Source organism: Octopus bimaculoides, chromosome 3 (assembly GCF_001194135.2).
Source record: "Octopus bimaculoides isolate UCB-OBI-ISO-001 chromosome 3, ASM119413v2, whole genome shotgun sequence".
NCBI lineage: Eukaryota > Metazoa > Mollusca > Cephalopoda > Octopoda > Octopodidae > Octopus > Octopus bimaculoides.
The window spans coordinates 91,008,884-91,026,813 of record NC_068983.1 but is presented as its reverse complement, the minus strand read 5'-3'; the positions used below and the strand labels follow the sequence as shown (position 1 = coordinate 91,026,813).

Sequence of the window (17,930 nt, the reverse complement as noted above, 5' to 3'; positions counted from 1 at the left end):
CTGTGCGTGAGAAGACCCGGCAAGCCAAGTGAGACCTAAATCCAAGGCCTCTGCCAGGGGTGTAGCCAGCCCACTTATGCGTACCATTCCTACATTGGACACTAAACTCCGCTTGCGAAGACTTGTTGAGGCAAGTGAAATCGAACTAAATTCGACGACTGGCACCCGTGCCAACGTCGTCTCCTTCATTGCACAAGAAACTCAGCTTGCGAAGACTTATTGGGGCAAGCGAAAGCGAAATCGGGATAGCACCTGTGCCCAGCGTTGCCTTACTGGCACTTGTGCCCGTGACATGTGTAAGGATTTTCAAACGAAATCGTTGCCAGTGCCCCTGGACTGGCTCTTGTGCGGGTGGCACATAAAATACACCATTTTGAGCGTGGCCGTTGCCAGTACTGCCTGACTGGCCTTCGTGCGGGTGACACGTAAAAGCACCCACTACATTCTCTGAGTGATTGGTGTTAGGAAGGGCATCCAACTGTAGAAATTCTGCCAAATCAGATTGGAGCCTGGTGTTGCCATCTGGTTTCACCACAGTCCTCAATCAAATCGTCCAACCCATGCTAGCATGGAAAGCGGACGTTAAACGATGATGATGATGATGATGATTGTAGCAGAAACATCTTTGCACACGTTTGACCTGGGACTAAACAAAAGAAGTTATAAAAGACACTTCAAGAAATCCAAGAATATTAATTTCAAAGAGAATTAATCATTTGATCTAATAGAATATGGTACAAATGCAATCATTTTTCTTTTAAACCTATACAAAATAAAATGGAAGGAAAAGCAACACCCACTCTCTGTCCAGGAAATGCAATATTAGGATCCATAGTTACACCAATTTTAGCAAGGCTATGAGCTGCACATTCTTTACCAGCTTCTGTGTTGTCCAAGAACAAAGATATCAAAGCCTGCAAAATAAAATGTTCATACCAAAGAGTTAAAAGAAAGATTCAAATATTCAAAAAATAAATATTTAGGACATTTCATTTTTAAAAAAAAACCGAAAATATAATCTTTTAAGGATAAACTTAAAATTTTCCAATCTAGAGTGAAACATTTACCTCACCTTAGCACCACCTCCTTGAACCACTAGGCCACGCAAATCTGCTTCATAAACCAAAGCAATAAATACCCTATTTCAACATGGAAAGTAAGAAAGAAATGAAATTTTAAAAATGCAAAAAATAAAATACAAAACAAAAAAGATAAATATAAATGAAATATGAGAACAACATTCTAACTATATTTACACACATACATATATATCAGTGTTGGTGTTTGTTGGCTTGAAACAATACCATTTTTCAACAAATCTTTATTAGATTGTGCAGGGAGATACAGATACAATCCAGAATAATACATAAAAAAAAATTCCAAGATAAGTGAAGAAAGAAGTAGACAGACTAAAAATTGTAAAAGAGTAGTAAAGTAGGAGGGCTAATTTTAGGTTCAGAAATGTCTGTCTGTCACAGCAAACTCTGTTTTCTTTTCTCCTCTAGTCTTTCTCTATGAGGGTGGGCTGAACATTTCATAGGCTAACTATGAAGGAGTGCTGCTAGTCCTGTGAAATCTTTCCAGGTAAACTGACATCTCACTGTTCAAAGAAGACTTCAAAAGTAACTAGTAGTAGACACAATTTGGCATTGTTTTGTTATGAAGTGCCTGCAAAAAAGGGTTTAGCTCCCGACAACATTCATGCTGACATGCTTGCTACATTAGAGGATGACACTCCAGCTTTATCAACAGTGCAAAAGTGGGCAGCTGAATTTAGGAGTGGAAGGGATAGTCTTGAAGATGACCCAAGATCAAGACATCCTGTAACTGTCATTACCAAGGAAAACATCGACTGTGTTCAACCACATCATGATGGACAGCAGGCAATTGACTATTACTCAAACAGCCAATGCTTTTAATATATCCCGTGAGAGCGTTGAGAATATTCTGCATAATGAACTTGACATGATGAATGTTTCTGCTTGGTGGCTGCCACATTTTCAGACACCTGATCAAAAGTATACCAGGCTGATCACATCACAGGAAAATCTGACATTGTTTCAGGTAGATCCAGCTGATTTCTTTGAACATTTCCTAAAGAAGCCAAGGTCATTTCATCTGCAGGGAAGACGATGGCCTCAGTTTTTTGGGATGCAAAAGACATTGTGTTGATTGACTATCTTCAAAAGAGTCACACCATCCACCATCACTGGAGAGTACTATGTCAACTTGCTGAGGCAGTTAGGAAAGGGTATCAAGACCAAATGCCCAGGAAAACTGATGCTTTCAATGGTCATGTGTGTGACTGTGTCTTTAAACTGATTGATCATTCTCTCTATTCTCCTGATTTGGCTCCATCCCCAACATGAAAAAACCCATAACTGGGAAGCAGTATCACAGTGATGATGACATCATATCTGCAGTTGATGCAGATATGGCATCATCATCACTGTGATGTTTTTTGAGCAACAGGATGAAAGCTTCTTCACCAATAGGATCTAAGCACTGCAACACTGACGGAAGAAATGTGTGGACTGCAAGGGGGACTGTGTTGAAAATAAACCTCATTTGGTCACACACCATGTAAGTGAGTATCTTGGTCAGCCTTTGAACTTTTCAGCCAGTCCTCATAATCTCTCTCTCTCTCTCTCTCATTTGTATATATCATCATCATTTAAGTGTCCATGTTCCATATTGGTATGGGTTAGACAGTTCAATCATATCCTATGAATTCAAGGACTACATTGTGCTCTGGTGTCTGCATTGGTCTGGTTTCTACAGCTGAATTTCCTTTCAAATGTTAACCACTTTACAGCATGTACTGGGTGCTTTTTTTCATGCCACCAGCACTACTGAAGTCTCCATGCAGTTTCTAAGGGTGTGATGGCTTCATGCTTGGAGATGAGGGATTAAAATATGAGAGAAGGGGCCAGAGCAGACCGGGTTTCTTGCTGTAGATGAGTAATATGACTACTCATATTTTAGAAGAGAAGGTGGGAGTGATCAGGTAGAGCTGGAAAGAAATAAAATAGTGGTGATGAAGTGGCTGGGTGGACCCTCAAAGTACCAGGTAAGTAAAAATGAATTGAGACAGAGGAACCAGGTATGTGGGCAGGTGGAGGTTGCAAGAGTGTATGGGAAGTAGGTGACAACTGTACAGGATGGATAGGGTTCAGGATGGATAAGGGGATACAGATGACTAATGATGCATGAGTTATGGGAAGTAAGAGAGTGCAGAAGAAAGCAGGGCAGAATGTCAGGATATTAATGAGGATACAGTAGACAAAGAAAAGGACAAGAGAGAGATGATGGGTGGTTGGGTAGGTTGGAGGAGATAGGAGTGGAGAATGAGGTAGATGAAATGCATGAGGAGTGAGATGCGTGATGTAAGAGAGTTAATTTGGTAGGAGGAGAGGACAATCAACATAAAGTGTGGATGGAAAGAACAGTATTAATAAATGATGGATGGATAATAAGCGAAAGGGTCCCAGGCAGTAAGAAAAATAAGTGGTACCAAGGAAGAGTTGCAGTCAGACAGAGATGATGGATGGTGAGGGTGTCTTGAGGAGGAAGGAAATTGGGTCAAGACCCAGTTGTGAATATGTGTACACACACACACACACACACACACGCACACACAAAACTCCAAAACTCAGTTTCACTGAGGTAGAAGGTTTTCTCGAGAACTGGAGATTACAAGTCATCCCAGTCCTTTATCAGCTCTTCAGTGTAACTCAAGGTCTTGAGATCAGCTTTTAGCAGTTCATCCAACGTCTTCCTGGATTTCTTTCTTCCACAAGCGCCATCCATAATTAGTGATTAGCATTCCTTTACACAGCTGTCTTCACCCATACATATCACACATCCATACCAGCACAGTTTTCTTTCTTGTACAATACATCTGGATCCTTTTATACCCAGTTTTTCACATTTGCACTTAGTCATTCATGTACATTTACATTATACATTCAACAGAACATGTTCACTTCATTTATTTCCTGTCTTCTCAAGTTAAACCTCATGTCTTACTGTCATGCAGCATTGCAGTTTTAACATAAGAATCACACAATCCACTCTTCATTCTGAGGGAAACAACCTTTGTTGCCAACAGCAGTAGTAGCTCCTTGAACTTTCTCCAATCTGTTCTTACTTTGATTACACCACTTTAAGAGAAACTACCTCTAAAAGCCGTCAACTACTCCAAGTGTACCATCCAGGCATTCAAGAGAGTCTATTTCCAGTGTACTCATAGTATGTACTCTCTCTCTCTCTCTCTCTCTCTCTATCTATCTATCTATCTATCTATCTCTGTACATGCGCATGCATATAAGTAAGAGAGAGAATGAAACAGACAAGCATCTGACCAACAGCAGTATTCATGAGAATTGTCCACTAGATGGTGATTGCTTGCTGGCAAAATTGATAGTATATAGTCTTAAAGCAGAAACAAACAATAGAGAAGAACCAAAAGTATATATTGGGATAACTGAATTGACACTCAAAAATCTATAAGTATTCATTTATCAGTCCAGATAAAAGATGCGCCATGGCTGTGTTGAAATGCATTTCGTATGTAAGGCCAATTCTCATTAATTCAAAATTACTTAGATTAAGTAAGTAATGCACAGGCCTACCAGAACAATAAAAAATACAGTGTGATCTTTGTTTGAACAGGAAATAAGAACTTTGTTTCAAAGTAGTAATGGCTTGAACAAAAGAACAGAATTAATAGCCACTAGTACTCATGAAGCTAAGCATATTTTGTTTAAGTACAAGCTTCTTTGATTTTCATGCTACTTTAGTGAAATTAGCTGAGGATGACCTCTCAATGATAAAATATTGCTACCAGGTGTTTGCAATTTGCTTTGTAGAGGCCATTGATATTGGATGAAGTTGTACTGACACAGGTTATAGTAATTGATCAGAAACGTAACATTTATATTTGCAAATGGCTAGGATTGCTATGGAACCTTGCATGGGCCACCTGTGGGGGTAGGCAACAACACTCCCACACAACAGTACAAGTTTTGTTGAATCAGTTGTTGTGACTTGGTCATGTTTCTGTCATTTTCAATGCTCATTCTTGCTGCACTACTTGCCCTCTTTCTTGAACCAAATTTAATGGCAAACTTTTGCATTGGCTTCTGAGAGTTTTCAAAAGATCATTAATAATGGAACCATGGCAATCTCAAAGAGCAATGGCGAGAATGAATCTCCTTGGAATATTCCTTTTCTTATACTGACCACACCTAGGAGCTTATTTTCTGCATACAAATTTGTCACTCACAATGGCATGCAAGACTCCATTACTTTACTAACACAATCTGCTATTCCAAACATTCTCAAACATTTCAGTACCCACAAATGTGGGACCAAATGATTGCAAAAGACATCTAAGAAATTTATGCATGGCTTGGATAGTCTTTAAGAAAACCTTTCAATATGGTGTGGTCAATATAAGAAAAGGAATATTCCAAGGGGATTCATTCTCGCTGTCAGAAAACCTGCAGCAACGAATTAACTTTCTCAAGTCAGTGATACTATTAGTTTTTTTTATACTTCATGGCTTACTTTTGTTGACTTCTTTCTATATTCTGAAGATTCAACAGGATCATATTGAATCCAAGATCAAGAAACAGATCTTTCAATCTTTTGATAATCAGTATTGTTTCTTCCTCATTTTCATTCAACTTTTCAATGTCCACATCATCATTTTATTTTCCACTCCTTCCACATTTAATGGTTCATCATTTTCTGAATTATCAACTTGATGGGCAAAATTTTCCTCAATTGATACATTTTCATTGTGTATTCTGTTCCCCATATCAACATTCATACTTTGTACTTGAACTTCCAGGACCTCTAATTCAACTTTGGTGAACCAACTACTATGTCTAATTTTTCTTATTTATCCCATCAAATTATTCATATTAATTTCAAACATTCTAAACCTTTTCCAGTGCTGAAGCACTATTCACCACATGCTCCTCTGTTTTTTGCAAGAATATGACACTTGATTGCAAATTTGTTATCTTCCTTGCTCCATTTCTTTCTTCCTCTGGTTTCACTGTGTGGTATTATTTTCCTGCAGTTATAAACCTGTAGTTTATTTTGCAATACAATCGCATGGTGAGGACCAAGTTTATTTTGTGATACAGTCGCATGGTGAGGACCTGTAGACATCTGTACCCTGAGCTGTTAATATCCCCACTCCTACCACACCTACCCAACAGCTTCACCCCTGGTTACCCATTAAGAGTTTTACTCCCATGGAAATTTGAACCCATATCTCATTTTCATGAGATTTGTGTTTATGAAGTTATACAACTACCAGCACATTTATTGTGTACACCACCACTAGGAAAGTCACCAACTAAAGCTAAAGAACCATTCCTAAAGAACCAAATGGTTTGACTAACCCACTGGACACCAGCCCAATAACCCTCAGTCACAAGAATACTTTGTTCGCAATACTAGCTCTAGGGTGATTAATGAGCTACCAAGATTAATGAGCTCGTCCTGCCTCTGAGACACAGCTATATTCTGCTGAACTCCAGACTTGTTTCTCTATAGTTATTGTTGTTGGTGGTAGTTCTGTTGTCATCTATGTTGTTACTTTTGGAGTTGTTGCTGCTTTTGTTGTAATTATTTTTGTTGTCCTGACTATCTTCTATAGTTAGAGTGGCTCTGTTAATACTGTCATCATTGTTAGTTTTAGAGTTGTTATGTTGCTGTTTCAAGAAAAGGAATTAGCAGACTTCAGCCTGCTAGTTTTTTTGCAGCTATCCTATGTAGGACAAAAGTTCTGAAAGGTGGGATGATTTGCATTGGGTTTGGTTTCTTATGTCTGGAATGTACAGAATTTGCTTGATTTACCAGTCATATTTGCGAACATGGTGAGGTATTTCAGCTCCCTTTCTAAAGTGAGTTGCCAATAGATCAATGGAAATTAATGCATTATATCATACTGAAACACATATACCTCAGAGTCAACAATATCATCACTGAAATGTGTGTGCAATGTTAACGCAGTGTCTAAAGGGAGAAGCTGTTCTCCAAAGATAGAATCATACAGAGAAAAGCATATTCATATCCCAGTCTGCCAGAACATGTTAAGAATGAATGCACACATCATTGTTTTGATTCTTGTTGTTTTGCATACTCATAATAATTTAGTAAGTGCATTATATCATTCTCTATAACTTTGGAAACAAAAATGGAAACTATACAGATTAGAGAAACTACTATTATACAAGCTTGTTTGATTGGCCTGTGAGAAACTTCTGGGGCAGGTGGGAGGGATCCAGTATAGGAAAAAAGAAAGAATGAGAATATTGTTTGGGAGACGAGGAACAAGCAATATGCCTCAAGCATATTTGAACTGGCAACAAGTTTGTATTTATACATATCACTGCTTAATGTTGTCATCCCTCAACACAAACACACACACAGAGTCATAAAACAAAGGTAAAAGTAAGCAGGCAACTCCATTGATAAAGAGTGATGAAGGCCAGATGCAATTCAAGAACCAAAGTGTATAGTTGGCACACCTGTAGGCTAGGTTTATTGGATGACCTGAGGGGTGGGGGTGAAGGGATAATGTTAGAGTGTAGTACATAAGCTAAAATAAGATAAATGGATTTTAAAAACTATAGTCCATCAGTACAATGAATTTGATATGGAAGGCAGTGGGGGAAGAGTTAAACTTCAACTGGTTATAGAGGCAATAGTTGTAGAAGTCAGTGATATTATTATTACTGAAAGTGTAAGTTTAACTTTTCATCAAGTTAGAGTTGAGTGAATTATAACATAAAGATGAAATGAATAAAGTAATAATAATAAATACTATAATAAACGATAAAATAAATAAAAATGTTGAGTAAAGAAATTTAGTAAGGCAAGTATATAAATTTAGTTTAAGTAGTGTTTCATTATAATAGGTGTTAAGTAAATTATAAACCAGGAAATGCTTGAAGTTAGTTATTTAATAATTGTGCTACAATTGAGTAGATATTACACAAGCTATAAGCCAGGTGAGGTGTAAAAGTACAAATTAATGAAGGGTGGAGAAAGAATCTATGAAAAAATATATGAATAAATAAAATAAAGTAGAATAAACAAATATGATGATAGGTTAATAAACCAATTAATTAAGTGAGCCATGCTATATCTGAAGTACACATCAGAGAAAATAAATTGGTAGGTGGCTATATAGGGGTAGTTATCCTACTGCATCTCAATTTGTGAAAAAATTTGAAAGTTTTAAAGAATTTGTGAACACAATGGGAGAACGCCTCATGATGCTTATTTAACAGTTGTGTAGAGTTAATGGACAATATATGTATAGATTCCTTCAAACATAACCAAAAGTATTTTGGCCCTGGTATGGAAGACCAGAGTCAATGATGGACCAAGTTATATCATGTGGTAGGTTTTTTTCCTAAAGTAGTGTATGTGCTGCATATCTTTGTTTAAAATTTACAGTAGCTCCAATATAAACCTTGGTGGAGTTGCTTGAGAACTGAATTGATATAACATAGAAATAGCTGCTCTTTCAGAGACTTGCTTTGAAGGTGATGGTTAGCTTGAGGAAGTTGGAGGCGGTTACACCTTTTCCTGGAAAAGGAAATCAAGGGAGGAGTGCAGAGAGGCTGGTATTGGTTTTGCAGTTCAATCTAAAATCCTCAAGAAGTTGAAGTTTTCAATCTTATAAATGATCATTTAATGGCTCAGTGTCTGCACTTGAGAGATAGGCAATTTGCTACTTTAGTAAATGCTTATGTCCCTACTCTGACCAGTCTTGATGAAGATAAAACTACTCTGAATGCCCAGCTGAGAGCTGTACTCAGGAAAATCCCCAAGTCAGGCAAAATCATTCTGCTGGAGGATTTTAATGCTAAGATTGGAATGGATTGGTAAACATGAAACTCTCTTTGGCGTTTCTGTGTAGGGAAGATGAACAGCAATGATCTTGTGCTCCTAAAGCTTTGTGATGAATATGATCTTTACATTGCACTCACTTTATGCACAAAGATCATCACACAACAAAATGGATGCACCCAAGGTCTAAGGTTTGGTACTTTCTGGGTAATGTTATTATTCACAAACATGATATCTATGATATCTGTAATGTCAAAGTCTTTCATGAATCAAATTGTTGGATAGACTACTGCTTAGTGCGAACAAAGTCCCAAATGGTAATTGGAGGGAAAGAGAAAAGAGAGCCAGATTGGATTCTTCAGCAAGCTTCGGAGTCATTAATCCAATATTGAAAATATTACAGCTTGAGAGGAATTTTGAGACCAAGTTTTTCAATGAAATACTGGGATATGTTACAGCCAGTTATAGAGATTGGTTTGATGAAAATGATGCTGAGTTTCCGAAACTCCTAACTGCAAAGTGTAATGCTCATGGTGTATAACTGCACAGAAGGTTATCAGTTGTGCAACAGAATCTAACACTTACCCATTACAAAAGTACAAAATCCCTACCGCAGCAATCTCTCAGGATGTTAGGAAGGTCTTGCTCATGATATTCAAGCTGTCACCATTTTACGAAGCATGTTTATGGGCCTAAGAGTTCTGCATCAACTCCTTTGCTTTCCAAGGAGGGCTCTACCCTACTTATTAAATCAACAGAAAGCATAGGTCACCAAAATGAACATTTTTCTGAACTTCTAAACTAAGAGTCAGATGTAGATGAAGCAGTAATTGACACTGTTCAACAAAGACTTGTTGTCAGCTAACTTGGACTCTGCACTCTTAATAGATGAGGTAGTAATAGCAATAAGTAAGTTGAAGCATAGTAAAGCACCTGGTACAGACAGAATTGTCACTGAAGTCTTGTACTTTGGTAGCAGTTGTATCACATAAAATCTTCACAAGTTTATGGCATTGTTCCCAGAGACTTGGAAGGATGCAATTATCCTTCTTCTCTATAAAGGAAATAGAGTCAAAATAAAGTGTAGCAACCATAGAGATATTGCTCTACTGTCAGTAAGCCAAGGTGAAAGGATGAGATGATGCCACAATTTTACACAAATAATAGCATTATGGGTGGAGTCACACTTTTGTTGTTGGGTGATTTCAGGCAAAATTCTGAAAGCTAACCCAAATGGTACACTTGCTGTTAGGTTGAGAGTGGGACTCCAAGCATCCTGTGTTTGGAGAAGAGTAAAATTTCAGCTTTCTAGCAACATTAGAGTTGCATTTAAGAGTTTGTGTCACGGAAGATGCTTTCATTCCATACATTCCCCTCATTTCATCAGATATGTTATTTCAATTCAAACACCTTCAGTTGGCAGCAAAGCTATTTTTTTCCATGACCATCAATAATTCTCATGGTGTTGAACTGAGAAATTCATATTTCTCACATGGTCAGCTCCACATGTTGGATTGAAGCACTTACAAAAGAACTGTCATCTACCTTTGAGTCCTAACTGAATAAACACATTTCTGTTCTAAAACATATATACATATACTATTTTCTTAAGTCACAAAATTAAATCACCAATCAGTTTCAGATATTTTACAGAAACTAGAAAAATTCAATGTAAAGTATATGGAAATACAATCACATACAATAAACACTACATAAAAACTTGAAACAAGTTTCACAAAATATCGAGATTTCCACTAATAATATATACACATAATAGTGCACAATTACATATTATCTTAGAAGCATGTAGAGTCTTAAAGGTTCTGTGCAACCAACCTTCACGGGAAGAAATAAATGAAAGTGTGCATGCGTGCATGTGTGTGTATTATAAAAACTGAATAAAAACAAAATATAAAACAGTGAAATAGAAATATTCTGAAGAAGTCACTGATTACCTACAGATTTGCTCCCGGCTATTTTCACTTTCAGTTTTTGACAATTCAACTAAAGCTGACACCATACCTTCTTCAGCAAGTTTTCTGGTTCGTGCTTTTGAATATTCTAAGCTGTCCTGTAATCAAAAATTTATATGTGAAAAAAAATAGTTATCAATGAATGCTTAAATATTTCTTTTTGCTTTCAAATTTAGAATATCATTTATAAAATGTGAGCAACACTGAATTTGTAAACAGTGTAAAAATATAGATGAGCTACATCATGATAAACGCTATTATTTTTATGGTAAGGTTTTCAATCAAAATGGACAAAATAGGTAGACCAAACAAATCTGATGTACCAACAACTCCACAATATGGTAATATTTCTAAGTTATGGATAAGGGGTTTCTTGTATTTTCAAACAACTATCAATCTTGATCTTACTTTTAACAATCTAGAGCTTTTGTTTCTATTTATTGGGGATAACACATTAAACATTTTACTATAATATTCAACTTTTGATAATGCTTTAAAACAGATACAAAAGTCTATTGCATTATTTCTACAGAACTTAAAAGTATTAGCTCATGATAGCAATTTTAAAGTTATGATAGCTAAAGAAAATAATGATCATTCATAAGTGATTCTTTTTGGGCAAGGAATATGTTCAAACACAATCAGAACCAGAGTACTACAAAGTAAAACCTTAACACCAGTCAGTATCAACTAACAGACTAGATTAGAATCCTATCAAATGCCTGTTGCTTTTGTGGAATCCTTTGATGTTAACAAGAGAACTTAAAGTTTTAAATATGAACAATCTGTTACAATAAACCCTAGTAATTAGAGAATGTGTGTTTTCTGTGACATCTCATCATCATCATCATCATCATCATCATCATCATCATCGTTTAACGTCCGCTTTCCATGCTAGCATGGGTTGGACGATTTGACTGAGGACTGGTGAACCAGATGGCTATACCAGGCTCCAATCTGATTTGGCAGAGTTTCTACAGCTGGATGCCCTTCCTAACGCCAACCACTCCGAGAGTGTAGTGGGTGCTTTTACATGCCACCAGCACGAAGGCCAGTCAGGAGGTACTGATAACAGCCATGCTCGAAATGGTGTATTTTACATGCCACCTGCACAGGAGCCAGTCCAGCGGTACTGGCAACGAACTTGCTCGAATGTCTTTTCACGTGCCACTGGCACAAGTGCCAAGTCCATACTTGTGTTTGATGTCCAGCTAAACCTGTTGTATGCTAAAAGTGGAAAAGAATGCAACACCAAGCTATTGACTACCAATTTGGTGACCATGACTTTCTTGGTTACATTCTAAAGTATCTTCATTGGTTACTCAACCTGGACATATTCTTCTGGTAACGGAATGTTCTGCTACAACTTCTATGATAATGTCAAATATTAATGACAAGGTAGTCAATATCCTCACAGATACAGGCTTACCTGAAAATTTCCCAAGTCAAAACTTAGCTAATCAATTCAGCTTGAAAATACATCCAAAAGCAGTAGTTTCTAAGGTTAATTTTAAAACATCATTCATTATTTGATATAAAGGATAGATAGTGTAAGAATATAAAAGTTGCTGTTCTATCACAACTTTGTGCCCATGTGACTCATATGTTTCTTGAAATTGCATGAAGAAATGATAATTTAGCATTGCTGTTTGTACACAGGCATCATAAAATCTGCCTTTCATTCAGAGAGAGAGACAGAGAGTGTGTTTGTTACCATCACTTACTCTTTCAAATAGGGGAGAGAGAAAACCTTAGTATTTATAGAGTTGAAACAATATCCATGGCATTTCTACAATATGTAGAAGCTCACAAGCTTAAAAAGAACTTGAAGTGTAAAAGCTATAATGGAATTATCTGGAACCATATACAATTAACCTTTAAAATTTCACAAACAGATTATGTTGTCAGATGCTTTCCAAGCCATACAATCATTGCTATGTAGACCTACCAATGAGGCACTTCACAAAAAAGATCTCATTTTCAAAAAAATTATCAATCAGATTAACAATCACATTTGGCTTCCTGAACCTGGTAGTTTACTTACACTGTCATTTATATAATTCAAAATTTAAATCACTAATGAAGCACACAGAATTTCTAGGGACAAATCAAGCCCATGTTAGTTTCATAAATGGCAAAGAAAACAGGGAAAATCAGCTAGCTATGGTTCAAGAAAATTGAAAAATATATTTAAACCATTTTGTCTCTGTTATATACTTAATAGCCCTAATCATACTATGGAAAATTCCAAATGTGTGCAACTGTGTAGATCAATACAAATATTAAGCCTGTTGAGTGTTTAAATTTATCAAATCTATTTTGAATATAATTTCTTATATTATCTTTTGGTTTACTGTACAGTATCTTTTATAATTAATAACTCATATCATGATAAAGAGAATGTATGATGTGTATATTAAAATATATACATGGGTAATAACAATTTATTAAATTGGGGTGGGATACTATGTAAGAGCTGCTTGTTTTTAAACATAGTTACTTCCCTTGCATACTGCACTACCTTCTTTTATCACAATGCTATGTACAACTTGCAGAGAATTCAACACTTAAGCATACCAACGATAAGCATTCAATATGACTATAGTTTTCTCAGTTTTAATAATTTTAGATTAATTATAGGTACAAATACCATTGGTTTAAATTCTTAAAGGTAATTGCTCAATATTCAGATCATCAAGAATATTTATTTCAATATTAAAGTAATAATATAGAAGCTTAAGTAGCATCAAAACTATTCAGTCATAGCTACAAGAATTGTTGAGTGAGATCTAGTCAACTCTGTGGCATGGAAGCAGTTAATCTAAGAACTATTTGACAGATATTCTAAGATTCAGTACTTAAAATATGTCGTCCCTATTTCTGATTGACACAATGAGAGAATTAAATAATTTTATAATTGGTATGGCTCAATAGCATTGATTTGTACGGTGGTAAAAGTAAAAGAAATAAGAAAAGGTTCCAGTTACCTTTGGATGGTCTTCAGGTACATGATGCTTGGCAAATTTTGCTAATTCTTTAATCTCTTCTGGTACATCTTGTTTATCATAAGAATTGGTCAGATTCACAAACACAGTGATTGCAGCATAACTTGTGATCTTATCATTAGCATGCTATTAAGAAACAAAACAATTACATACTATTGATCTTTTGAAAGATAAAATGTAATAAAAATTTTGTACAATTTCAGTTTGAAGTCTAATCTAAGACTGAATAAAGAATAAATATTTTAAAACAAAGAATGAAGACATACATGATGGTTATATGAAAGACTTTTAAAATATTACTTCTAAAAGTGAGTACTCATTATGACAATATTAATTTTAAATTCTTTTCTTTTCGCTTTATTTCCATATCTAACAATTTTATAAAACATTTTACCTTTGCAACCTCAATCAAGGAATGAAGAGCAGGAACATTTTGCATGATGAGTTCCTTGATATCAGCATCCAAAGATAAGTAAGCCAAGCCTTCTGTTGCCCATTTCCACAATTCTTTGTCATCAGGATTGGTTAGGAATCTAATGAAAAATATGACCAGCATATTTACATTGTAACAATTTATGTCAAAAGTAAATTTTACCAATATTGATAACAAAAAGAAAACTAACATTATGTATCAATACTTACTTCAGACAATCTTCAGCTAAAAGAATATTCTCACCATCTTCAAGAGTTTTGATACTGTAGTCTGTTCCCTTGAAGGAAGCCATTTTACACAAGCCCTTAAATTAAGCACATCATCACAATATGAATAGAAAAATAAATTTTAATGGACAAATCAATCAATAATTATCTCATGTAAATGTCATGAATTGAATTGATTAGTTGATTTCTTACATTCATTGACACTGTCCAATGGTTGGTTGAAGCTATCGATTTCAAGCATTTGTGTTGTGTATAATTCTCATATCAAGTTTTCATAATAATACATTATTTCTTTTCTCTAAATTCATAATATCAACCAATTATTCTTCACCATATATTCTAGCATTATCACAATAAATACAAGTAGTAAGTTCTTTTCTCCTAAGTGCTCAACTATTGAATATTCATTTGTCATTACCTACAAGTTAAAATTAGGAAGTTTTAGGAAATTGCAGCACCAAATTCTAAGCAACATTTAGTAGTCGTATCTTCATCACAGGTAAAAATCTCATACATAAGTAGTTTTTGGCACCATTCATGCCATTAAAATAGTTACTTAAAGAAGTAGGTAACATTTTAAAGTGCCAAAAAAAAAATTTTTTGAAGTTAAAATTGAACATTTTTCTATGCAAGTAAACTTACCACAAGAGCACGCACTCGGATTTCAGGATCTAAAGATTCATACAAAGTATCTAAAACAGGAATAGCATCTTTCAAAATTCCAACACATTTATCTTTTTTTGATGCTGAACAAACTAAAGCCTCAACAGCTACCATCTGCAAAAGAGTACTCAGATTAATAGTTATACATTAACATGAAAAGGAATATGATAAGAAGTATCCATTAGATGTACAATAATTATAAGAACATCACTGTTTTGTTGAGATCTTAAATCTTATAAAAGTTATCCCAATGTTTGCCTCATGTATTCCATCATAGTTATTTTCATAACACAATCCTTCCCGATCACAACAATAGTGAAGAAATGAGATTGGTTCTGTGAAATCATTTCCATTTAAACAAGTTGTTAATCCATGTCATCATATAAAGTGAGTCCCACAAAAAGTAAATTATGAAGATACTAATGGAAAATTGATATTCTTCTAATATAGCTAGAGCAAATCAGATTGATGGAGCCAATTCCAACAAAACAATATTCGTAGGAAAAGTGTTCCTGCCTCTTGCAACAGTGGGTTGTACGTATTTGTAATGCTTATTTAATGTATTAGTTAAACTCAGCTTGCAATCTAGTTAATCTAAACTGCAAACAATGATCAGCAATATTGTGCATAGCCTATGAAACAGCTGACACATCAGCAATTAAACTAATCTTTCATCAGAAGAAACTTTTATATACTGAATAAGATCAAATAACTTGCACTGACCTGGTGGAGCCTCTTTTCACTTTTAGACATTGAAATTAGAATTCCAAGTACACCTTCCATGCTTATTAACATACTTCCAACATCATATGGACCCTAAAAATATATTTTTAAAAAATACATTGTAATTAAAATGATGTTTCAAATTTGGTACAAGGCCAGAAAATTTAGGGGTAAGGGGATCGATCAATTACACCCAACCACCCCAGTAATTCAATGGTACTTTATTTTATCAGCTCAGAAAGGATGAAAGGTAAAGTTGACCTTGGTGGTATTTGAACTCAGAACATAAAAGAGTCAGAAAAATGTCATGAAGCATTTTGTCTGACACATTAATGATTCTGCCAGTTAACAACAACAATGATAATAGTAATTCACCAAAAGAAGAGCACAATACAATGTATAACAAAATAAAGATTGAACTACTTCAGATTCAAAATAAAAAATGAAAAATACACAGGAGTACAAGAATTCAAATTTTCAACTGGATTATCTTGTGTTCCTTCCTAGACAAAACAACATCATTAGGTTTTGCTTGCTCCTAACTAGTAAAAACAAGAAAAAGAAAGAGAAAACAGAAAAAAGAGAACACTAAGTCAAAAAGTTTGGTATAAATATAGGAACTTAATCTTGTTGCTAAAGGAAATAAAAAGCCATCCAGCCATTCCATATTTTGCAATGATGTCTCAAGTTTTTTCAAGTTTCTCTCTCTCTCTCGCTCGTTCATGTTTCTATCTGTCTTTGCTACTATTTCCTGCAGTGAAGTTGGCCTTTTATTTGTCCACGATCTGCCAACCCATTCCCATCACCTATACCAGAAATCTCTTATACTGAAAACCTCTACACACCACCACCAGCACAAAAAGCTGTATAGTTACTACACTGATCTCTACTCGAGATTTTAACAACTAGCTATTTTACTTGTTGCAAATCAGTGACTGGTGGTCACTTTGCTTACAATATATTGCTGGCTGGAGCAGACCCTGGCTATCGCTCTGGTGACAAGATATTCATGACGGAGGATGAACCAGCCAGCCAGCTTGAAACTAAGTCACTCTCGCAATCCTGCTGTCTGCTAGAGGATGGTAGGGGTTCACTGCCCCTCCTAGGGTGCAGTGCTGCAGCCATTACCAGATGACAGAAGATCTGCCTGGGGTGAAACTAGTAGTAACATGGAACAGCCACTTTGAGGTGGCGATTAACTTTACTTATTAGTATAGTTATTACTCTGATTTCTTGAGATTTTACAACTAGCTATTTTGCTTATATATATATATATATATATATATATATATACAGTAATTCCTCACCATATCCCAGTTCACCTATCGCACACTCAGTACATCACGGTTCACCTATTGTGCACTCAGTACATCACAGTTCACCAATCACACACTCAGTACATTGCGGTTCACCTATCGTGCACTCAGTACATTGCGGTTCACGTATTGCAGACTCAGTACATCGTAGATTGTCTGGCTAATAAATGTAAATGTTTAAATTCAAGAACTGAACTGTTTGGATTATGTCCACATATGGCTAAATATTTGTTCCGTTTTTGGTCCCCACAAGAACACAGATAGAACCTACTTTTTATATTGTGTCTACCTACAAGCATTTTATTTCACTATATTTTTATATTTTTTTACATATTTTTATATATATATTTTTTATATATATTTACATATTTTTTCTTATATTACCTTTCACCCTGTTTTTTGTGCATGTGCATATATAGATGTGTATATGAACATATTTGCACACACATGGGTATATATACGTGTGTTTGTCCGTGCATGTGTGTGGGTGTGTACATGTGTATGGTTGCATATATATGTATACATATAGGTGTGTGTGAAGGTGTGCATGTATGTATTTCACACGAGTGTGAGTGAGCATATGCATATTTTTAGACATATATATGAATATAATTGTACGTGTATGGGTCTATATATTTGTATGTGTGTGCGTATATGTATACGTGTATATGAGTATGGTTGCATATATATGTATATATATATATATATAT

General features: G+C 35.4%; 1 protein-coding gene across 1 annotated transcript in view; it reads right to left on the bottom strand.

Moving 5' to 3' along the window:
- Window positions 1–16,028, bottom strand: part of LOC106867515 (protein unc-45 homolog A) — a 34,613-nt gene extending 18,585 nt beyond the window's left edge. The window contains exons 1-8 of the mRNA XM_014912403.2: window positions 15,905–16,028; window positions 15,161–15,295; window positions 14,501–14,595; window positions 14,253–14,391; window positions 13,841–13,984; window positions 10,836–10,951; window positions 1,073–1,139; window positions 801–914 (exon numbers count right to left, since the gene is read on the bottom strand). Of these exons, the coding sequence (XP_014767889.1) occupies window positions 801–914; window positions 1,073–1,139; window positions 10,836–10,951; window positions 13,841–13,984; window positions 14,253–14,391; window positions 14,501–14,595; window positions 15,161–15,295; window positions 15,905–15,976 (882 nt within the window). The 5' untranslated portion in view covers window positions 15,977–16,028. The remainder of the gene's footprint in view (window positions 1–800; window positions 915–1,072; window positions 1,140–10,835; window positions 10,952–13,840; window positions 13,985–14,252; window positions 14,392–14,500; window positions 14,596–15,160; window positions 15,296–15,904) is intronic.
- Window positions 16,029–17,930: the final 1,902 nt, after the last annotated feature.